General features: G+C 33.8%; 1 protein-coding gene across 1 annotated transcript; it reads right to left on the bottom strand.

The window, feature by feature from the left end:
• Nucleotides 1-242: 242 nt before the first annotated feature.
• LOC107759911 (inositol diphosphatase DSP4) lies at nt 243-4545 on the bottom strand. Its single transcript, XM_016577914.2, has 6 exons — nt 4134-4545; nt 3949-4042; nt 1293-1350; nt 1147-1190; nt 875-1056; nt 243-575 (listed from the first exon to the last, which is right to left on the bottom strand). The coding sequence occupies exons 1-6, from the start codon at nt 4436-4438 to the stop codon at nt 512-514; spliced, it is 747 nt and encodes a 248-aa protein (XP_016433400.1). The 5' UTR covers nt 4439-4545; the 3' UTR covers nt 243-511.
• Between the last annotated feature and the right edge of the window lie 5827 nt (nt 4546-10372).

Raw genomic sequence — 10372 nt, 5'->3', positions numbered from 1 at the left:
TTATTACAACGCAAATCCAGTATAAACCTATTAGAATTAAAGATGATAAATATTACATTTTTTTCTCAATCACTAATTCAAAATCTAAAATCGTTGATATTATGAAATTCCCACAATCTATACAAGTCTCCGACCTCCAAAGAGCAGCTTATATAATAGAGATCAAGTTGAAATTTCATCAAAATAAAACCCAGCGGTATCCCTTTACAGCTTAGAATGATTGCATTTCATCATAACACTTAAGGTGGGAAATGGCAAAAATTATATCGTGCTAAGAATTAAATTGGTCATGACATTCAAGTCAAATACAGGAATGCGTTACAAGCTGCAAAAACTACAAAAGACTCCTTTATTCTAAACCAACAGCAACAATGAGCAGTTGTTGCTTGTGGACCGTCCTAATTACAACTAATTAAAGCTTCTACATACTACAACATAATAAGTTACACACAGATACAGATATGTGTATGAGAATCAGAAACCACGTAGCATCACGGGCACAATTTGCTTTCTAGCTGCCTTGGTTTAATCGTAGTTGGCAGGAAGAACCCGGACGGAGAGAACGAGCTCTACTCCTGGTATTTATAACAAATTACACTCTTTCAGCATTCGACTAAATGCTTCTTACCAGGTGAATGGAATTTTAACAAATCTAAACTTATTTATGCTAAATACATTACGGAAAATTCGAGGAAGCTAAGAAGGAGATGCTTATAAATCTTCTTTATTGACCTTGTAATGGAAAAAGAATGACCATTTCCTTCATAAACGAAAGTAACTTCAAGAAGTCATCACCTCTTCCAATTTATTGAAAGCCAACACATCAAATAAAAGAAGCAGATTCCCTATTTGCGTGTACTGTACTGGTTGTTACCTCTTTAAACACGAAAATGACAATGACTGTTGTTTGAAGCTGGATGCATCAAAAAGCTCCATAAACCTCTGATCTGACACTCTTGCTTTGGCCGCAGCAAAACGCTGGTACTCATCGAACACAGAAGTTAGGCACCACTTCTGCAATTTTCTCAGGCATCCAACAAGGCAGCCAGTTCGATGCTGGAAAGTGGACGGAAAACAAAAGCATTATTTAGATAAGACACTCTCACTTTGGAATTCGAGGCTTACCTAAAATTAAAAATTACATACCTTCCCACGTTTGCAATGGATCAACACTGGGTGATGTCTAACATCTGTAAGCAGCAGGTTAAAGACATTAGCAAGGCATGATTAGCAGTATTAACTCACTTCGACTAAAAGTTTGTAAATGGATATTCTCGTTTGAAAGAGCCTACCAATTAGAACCTCCAATGCTTCACGAATCTTCTCTTCTGGTATATTTACAAAAGGTTCCTAAAAGCAGAATTTTAACATCAATTGACAGTATCATTTCAAAAAAATAATAATAATAACAACAACAACAACAACAACAACAACAACAACAACAACAACAACAACAACAACAACATCAACAACAACAACAATAATAATAATAATAATAATAATAATTATTATTATTATTATTATTATTATTTATTTATTTTTTCCTTAAAGAACAAAACGAAATACTCGTTTTGAGGATTAAAGAATCTGATCAATCTTTAGCATCACAAAGTTCAATGACACCTTAAGGAAAAGTTTCTACACTATCTCAGATATGCAATGAGCCGGGGGAAAGGACCCTAAAAAGGAAGAAGAAGATGACCCCAAGCCCTTAATCGATATTTCCAGCATGAGTTTAGTGAGTGTTCCCGAGTTATCATCTTTTATTTTCTTCTATTTTTTCCCTTTTCTCACCAGCAAGCTAAAAAATTATCCATTATTTTGTTTAATCTCGAATTACCAATTATTCATGTTTAATCTCAGGTGGACTCATGGACAATGTCGACATCCTGAGCCGAAACTTTCTGCATTAAGATAGAGCTAGTTATTCTTTGCATGATTGCCCAGTTATGCAAATATGAAGCCAGGAATAATGTGCCGCTCATGCCTATCTCTAGGAACTCTTGTTGCTATGGATGAGGTAATAAAACAAGCTAAAAGGAATAGAATAAGGTTCTTATTTAAAGTGTAATTTGTTTACCGCATATGCGGGAATCTAGGGAGTAGTCTGTCACCCGATAACCGAGACAGACATTTGAAAGTTAAGCTGGGACCAGAGCAGACTGAAGCAAACAACCTACCACACATAGGAACTGCCCAGTTAATGATGTAATCATAAAGAGATCAAAAGAGGAGATAGGAAAAATTCTGATAACTTCAGCAGTTAGATTGGAAGATAGAAAGAACAGTGTTGATCAGGAAAAGATATCATTTGATCTTTGCTTGAAGATCCAAAAAAAGAGAGAGAAAATGAAACTTTATTAATCAGTTAAATGAATGAAGGAAATATCTTCAACTATCTTTTAACTTTTGAGCGATTACCAACGTGCCTTGTTTTTTCTGCACCTAACTTTTGCATTTCCGCACACTAATTTCTTTTCACAGGGAGGAGTACAACCATCCTACTAAATTATATTTCTGATTAAACTAGCTAAAAGGAAGTTGGATCCAATGAAACCCGGATTCACAGCTCACAACCAGTTCTAAATTATTATTACTTCTAAATAACAAAAGTCATGTGTTCTATGCTAGTATGCTCAAGCTACATGAGAGGAATTGGATGTCCAAAATACAGGATAAGGACAATAATTTGATATCCTTCCAAGCAACAACATTACAACTTAAGCATAAGTCAAGTTTATAAAGACTCGACCGTCTTAAAAAGGGGAAATACTTACTGGTATTAGAGATGGTTACTATCACATACATAACCAACAGAATCCCAAATTTGGAGAAAAATAAAAAGCCTTTTGGATATGGGAAAAAACTTAATTTAAGGTCTTACAAGGCAGAGCTGAGATTATAATAATTCGAGATTTCCAGTTTATACAAATCTTATGTTTTTTATACAGATTCAAGTGTTACAAAAGACACAAGCATTGAGGTGCATGAGTAGGACTTAGAATCTTGAAGGGTAATTCGGATAAAGAAACCTGATCTTCAAGCCAGTTTCTTCCTAATACTCCTAGTGCACAGCTAAGAGGTAGCTGTGGTGGCCAACTAGGTATTGATTTAAACAAAGAGATGACTGAACAGACAGTTATTTAGTTTTAGACGGTATTCTCCCAAACCAAAACAACAATTGAGAAAAATAAAAACACGAATAAAAAAGAAGAATAAACATAGCCAGATCCAGACATATACTGATTCTTTTCTCTAAAGTAGTACTTGTGGTTATCCACAGATCATTATTTGTATATATCAGAAAGCAATAAATTTATAAACTCTATGTGGACCATGGCCTTTAAGATCAGCAATGGCCAGATTCTAGACCTATCATCTTGTGGCATTCTCTAAAATGCATTTATTACTTATATATGCAACTTTTCAGTTTTCCTTCCTCACTCGTCACAATCCAAACCCTGATCACGAATTAATTTTCCTTGTGAAAATCAAAAAATGACATGGTCAGTTAATTCCATCCTTCCACATGACTTAAGCAAAAGATCATATGATGCAAACAGAAAATGCAATAATTTTTACTAAAACTTGAACAATCATGTATATGATGTACGATCAATTCCAGATACAAAAAAACGAGCATTAGTGGCGGATGTAGCTTATTAGCTATGAGTTCAACCAAATCCAGTATTTTCGACATGAAATATAGATGTATATACGAAATACACTAATAATAGTTTAGCAAATATTATATTATGAACTCATAATTTCAAAAGTGTAATAAGCTAAGTGCTAAATATTCTAAAATCCTAACCTATCACTCCTTTACGAATATTAAACTTCAGATATCAGCGGAATCAATTCAAATGTGAGTATTTACTAAGATTTTAAGCGAAAGAAGCAACATTAATTATTAGCAAAAACATGAGATAAAATGAGAAAGCGTACTTTGCAGTTTTTAATACCGAACTGAAACAAGCGAATATCATTTTCCTTTAAAAACTCCATGTTTGCTTCTGGATATGGCTCTGGACACAAGTATCTGTCAACACAAAACCCTAATTCATCAATTCTAAGCTTTAGTTAAGCTAAATAATAGCAAAAAAACTAGAGTAGTAGAATAATTTGCTTACATGATGGAACGAAGGCCAAGAGTTTGAAGAAACGAGAAGTTAGCTAAGTCAGGGAAGCCTGAACGGAAAATGCCATTATCGACCATAGCGAAGTTGAGAGGAGGAATAAAGAGCTCTTCACCGTTGTCATCGAAATTATAGTTAAAGTCATAGTCATAGGGGTAATCGTCGGCGGTAGGGACCGGAGACGGCGAAAGCTTGATGGCTTGCGGTTGGGAACGGAGATATTGGCGCTGCTCGACGACGGCGACTTTGATGGTTCTACACGTGTCAGCTGTGGCAGCAACGTTTGCGTGTTCTTTCATAGCTTTGAGTGTGTGTATGTGTGTGAGAGAGAAAGAGTTGAAAAGGTAGAGAGAGGTTTTGAATGGAATTGGAGATTCTAACTTTCTCGTTTTGGAACTTGGAATTTATAGGCGCAAAAATTATGACTTTATAGAGAATTCAAGGAACAGTTCTCAGGGACTGGGGTCAGGTGATGCTTTAGGTATATAGGGGGTAGGGTTGCTAAAATGCGCTATTCCACGGTGGCCGTCCAATGTCGACACCCAAATACTCGTTAATGTATATTTATATTCTTTTCCCGGATTTATGACCTTTTAGCCAAACTTTTAAAATCACCTTATTTAGTATTTGAATTAATTTAAAAAAATATTTTTAAGCATCAATTAGTGGGCGTTTGAATTTAAGAATTATAAAATTCAAAAAAAAATGAAATTTTTTTCAAGTGAAAATAGTATTTGAAAATTAGAGTTGTATTTGGACATGAATATAATTTTAGATTGTTTTTGAATTTTTGTGAGTGATCTGAGTGAAAATTTTTAAAAATAAATTTTTAAAGTTTTTCAAATTTTTCGAAAAATTTTAAAATTCATCTTCAAGTGAAAACTGAAAATTTTATGGCCAAACACTGATTTCGAAAAAAAGTAAAAAAAAAAGTCGAAAAAAAGTGAAAAAATTCTTATGTCCAAACGGGCTCTTAATGTTTTGACCATGGTTTTTAAAAGTGCTACTAAATATATTTTTTCAAAAGTATTTTTCAAAAAAATATTTTTTGTGAGAAGCCACATTTTTTTAACTTTTCAAAAACATATTTTGTTTCTATTTCAATGCACTTTTTTCCTTCTAAAAGCTTGTCAAACACCTTAACTTTGATAAAAGTATTTTCGATCACACAAAAAAAAAATATTAGTCAAAAAAACTTGGCCAAATAGGCTATTAATCATCCACTAGAATTTCACTAGTTTAATTAATCTAATTTGAAGATGTATGAGACACTCCCTATTGAAATATCCTTTATTTTTCAAATATGAACTTCAAACTTTTAGTTAGCGGTGTAGAAATTTCAATTATCCCACCATTACCTCTTGCTTTATATAGGTATGCATGTGAAAACTTTATGCACACATGGCGTTTAGACAAACAATGGCCTTGTTTTTCAGTATTATAGTAATAGATTATTTCTCTTTTTTCTTGCAAGTGTTTGGATATTATTTTAGATGCAAGATTCGTTAAATACAACAAAAACAGAGCAATTTGAATATATATATATATATATATATATATATATATATATATATATATATATATATATATATTCTATTTTGAAGGTATTTTGCATATTAAAAATATATAGGGAAAATTGGGTATCAACAACTAAACTTATACAAGGGTTTAAGAGCTTGTCGGATTTTGCTATTTTTATCTAGTCTGTTAAACTTAATTATTTCACAATCGGCTTTCGTGTCTGTTCAAAAAAATTTAATTTTCTGTGGAATTAGCTTCTAAATCTAAACCTAACGACCTATAAATCTATATTGGTTCATAAAAGATTACTCAAAAGCAAGAACCTTGTGAGTAGACATTGGCCTAGGATACAGTGGTGCAGAGTTAAATATTGAGTGAAGCCAAAGAATGGTTTCTTAAACTTACTTTACTTCGTAGTCTTTAAATAATTACAGAAACTTCAACAGTAAACACATATAAGACCGTAGTGCAGTCATTTATGTTGCTGATTTAAATTCTTCAAAAGCACGAATTAATGTGACCGGACATTAAAACAATGTAGAAATGTTACTACGTACCAAATCAATTTAAGATTAATGTAGACATCAAGTGGCATGAAGTGCATGTGTTGATAGAAATACTGGAAGATGGTTTCGAGTTTCAATAATTTAACCCTAATTTAGATGAGAATTAGAATAAAAACATCATTGATATTGTGTGCGGATAAAATCGGGAGCAAAATTTTCCCTGATTCCCCAATAAGGAAACAGGAGGGAGGCACAGTTCGACACAACTATAAGCAAGGCTAAATGACCCCTCGTATCGGAAAGCGGAAGGAGTGAACGATTTACCTGGGATCGGCCACGATGAAATAACGGATCCAGACCAAGTAAAGTTTCTAGACCACGGGAAGCGCGGGGAATGGATATGCATGACAAGTAGGGAGCCGTAATAATCGCCCTCAACCGGATATTACGGGGCGAGTCCCGTCTAATATCAACTGCGGATTGATATTTATCGGGAAAAGAAGATTTTTATCTTATTTAGACTTGTACTAAGACTGAAAATCCCGTGTTATATAAAGGGAAAAGTTTTTTTCATTTTGGACACATTGTTGACACGCAAATCAAAACAATAAAAGTCAATTTCTGTCTTCTAGCTATTACTCAAAGTGTTCGTGAGTTATTCTCTTTTCTTATTTGCATCCGAGCTTATATTGAGGGTCCAATCGAGGTTGAATTTTACTGTTTATCCTGAGATCAGGCTTGATGATCATTACATTACAATTGGTTTGATCTTTCATTTTATCTTTAACTTAATTACTTGTTGTTCTTAGACCGTTCGTATTGAATTGAATCACATATCTTTTAAATCGCGTACAAACTTAGTTGTTACCCATTTTGGGGGGTAAACAGATATAAATACTTAAGTGTGTGTAAATTTTCAACATTGCTCCTAAAAATTTTAAATGTAAGAATAGCAATCTTAACTACGTATTCAATCTTATTTTATTTTGAAATATTAACCATTTCGAAATTTCACATTTTGGATTTTGCAATAGAACCCTATAAGACTGAAGAATCTATCTTTATAAAGTCGAAAAGCAAAAGAAAATTGAGTGGCAAGAAAAGTGGTGAATAAGTTTGGCTTTGCTTCTTTGAACGAATGACCACGAAGCCACAATAAAAAGGAGAGGTAATTATTATCAAGTGATGTGGTGGAATTGACGGTATCTTTCTACTTATGATCGAAGCGATCAAGTTTGAGTTATGAAAATGGAATTTTTTTAACAAGGATTGCTTCTTTCACAAATGATATGGATCTAAATTATTCGAGTCAATAAATTTTTTTATACTAAATAATTAAAAAAAAATCAAGATTAACACGAAAAGGCCGAACATTTAGAAAAGGGGTAAGGTAACACAAACGTGGTAATCACGCGTTAGCGAATGGTCACACTAGCTCTTCTCACGCTTCAAGCCCAATATTTATTCGTTCTTCGGGAATATTTTTTTCTAAATATTAGATTTAGCCATTTAATTTATATGCTTTAGTTTAAATAATTGTCACATTGTTAACAACTGTAGCAGCCTAGCAGGTTAAGTACCATATGTTTTAGATTACCTACATACATTCGTCTCATAGACAATTGTCAATAATTACCTATAAACTAATATAATTGTATTTATCAGTGTATACAGATTCAGCAACTGAACATAGGAATCACATCTCTCAATTATTGGCACCGAGAAACTTTTCCGATAGACTTCTTACCACAGATTCTTTTCGTAGCATTGGTTATATATAACTTACATCAAACTCGGCTTTCTTTCCTTTTATCTTTTTTTTTCTTCTTCTTTTTTTCTACTTTTTTGTCTGGTGCACTGAATTTTTTTATTAAAAAAAAAAAGGCATCTCATTTTTAAAAATTCTGAATATTCCAGCTACGTTGAGAAATCTAGATCAGAAGAAAGAAAAGAAAGTTAAGACGAGCATTGTCTCCATATTAGATAAAGATTTTGTTTGACATTTACAATTTATTGTGAAGAAAGGAGTAGCACATGACTGGCACATGAGTCAGTAAGATTAGTTAGGAGGTTAGTTATAACTAATTATGGGATTGGGTATTAGAGAATTAACGGAAGCGATAGAATTAGTTAGCTTAGATGGTAGTTGTAGTCTATATATACAAGCCACATGTCATGGTATTTAGTATGATTTGAGAAAATAATTCCAGCTCAATTTGCTCTCTAATGGAGCCTCTGTTCTAGAACCTTCTGGTTCATTTCTCTTCTCTCATTTCAATCGAGAGCAAATCTCAGATCTTCATCATGGTATCAGAGCATTGGAGCTAGATACATGCTCGTTGTGATTGTTCTCCTCTGATTTTCGCAGAACTATTTTGTTGCTGATTGTTTGAGCTTTTATCGATCAATTAACCTAGGGTTTGTTTTTCGATTTGCAATTAGCGAGTCTGTAATTCGTTAAAACGAAGACTTAACTCAACTGAATATGTCAGCTATGGCAATTGGAGAAGAAACTTCGACTGGAATGAGCACAGGAACGACCATAGATCATCACCATCCCATGTATCATCACCATCCCCTGTATCCAGATAGCTCCTTGATTTCTATTCAACTGACTGGACTAAAAATTATGCATTGTGGAGTAGATCTGTGAAAATAGGTATAATTGATAAGAGTAAGCTAGGTTTTGTTGATGACCGATGTACTAAGGATAAATTGGATCGATCCTTCATGAACTTTGGGAGAAATGTAACGCAATAGTTTTGTCATGGATTATGAATGTTGTGAGCAAGAAATTGCTCAGTGGAATTGTGTATAAGTCTAGTGCTCATAAGGTCTGAACATATTTGAAGGATAGTATAATAAAGTCGATGGATCTCGCATCTTCTTTCTGCACAAAGAAATAGCTACTTTGTCGCATGGGATTTCCTCAGTGTCTGCAAATTTCTCTAAGTTGACAGACCTTTGGGAGGAATATGATGCCTTGATGCCTTGTCCTGGATGTGATTGCCTAGAATCTAAGAAAATGAGAATTGGATAGTAGACTCTGGTGCAACAAATCATATGGTTCACACTAAAGAACTGTTTTATAAGATAAACACAGGTAGCTTAGGGAATGCACCAAAGGTATACGTGCCTGATGGCACCTCACTTGATATTGAATGCACTGGAGAGAGTGATGAAAGTAGTGTTGTTAAGAATATTCTATATATTCCAAACTTTAAATATAACTTATTGTCAGTATCCAAGCTTATAAAGGACTTAAGATGCTTCATATCCTTTTATCCTGATTTTTGGATAATGGGGGACCTTCACAATAGGAAGTGAAGGGGATTGGTAAAGAGCTATATGGTCTATAAACCTAGAAGCATCAGAAACTTGAAGCCAGGGCTACAGCTGTACACCCATAGGATCATTCTGCGAAAGAGGAGGATTTGAAAGTATGGCATGGAAGGCTTGGGCATGCTCGAGATAGAGTGGTGAAACAGATTCCAAACATGAAGTTTAAAGCTAGTAGTAATAGAATGAAGGAATGCACTATCTCTCTTTTGGCTAGACAAGGAAGATTGTCTTTCCCTAAGAGTGCAAACAGATTAAGTAAACCTTTTTAATTGATACATGTAGATATCTGGGGTCCATATAAAGTTCAAACTCATAGTGGACACAGATATTTTTTACTACAGTAGATGATTGTAGTAGAATGACATGGATTTACTTGTTGAGGCTCAAGAGTAATATGGTTGTATGTGTGAGACAGTTTATAGCCTTAACAAAGACTCAATTTGATGTGACTGTGAAAATATTGAGAAGTGATAATGGATCTAAATTTTTTGATTCTGAATGCAATAGTTTGTTTCAGTCTTATGGAATGATCCACCAAAGTTCTTGTGTCCACACCCCATAGCAAAATGGGGTGGTGGAAAGAAAGCAAAGGCACATATTGAAAGTAGCTAGAGCCATCAGACTGCAAGGATATTTGCCTCTCAAGTTTTGGGGAGAATGTGTACAGGCAGCTGTTTATGTGATAAACATGTAGCACCCCGAAAAAAATTCGAAATACTAAAGCACATTTAAGAAAGTTGATGTATGATAATTATATTATTTTGTGTGCATACGAGGACTATTAATATGATAGATATTAATTGGATATGATAATAAGTATACAAGGTGTATTTAAAGTGATATAGGGCATAAGGAGAGCCCTTG

This window comes from Nicotiana tabacum, chromosome 2, assembly GCF_000715075.1.
Source record: "Nicotiana tabacum cultivar K326 chromosome 2, ASM71507v2, whole genome shotgun sequence".
Classification (NCBI taxonomy): Eukaryota; Viridiplantae; Streptophyta; class Magnoliopsida; order Solanales; family Solanaceae; genus Nicotiana; species Nicotiana tabacum.
This window is presented reverse-complemented; position numbering and strand designations above follow the sequence as displayed.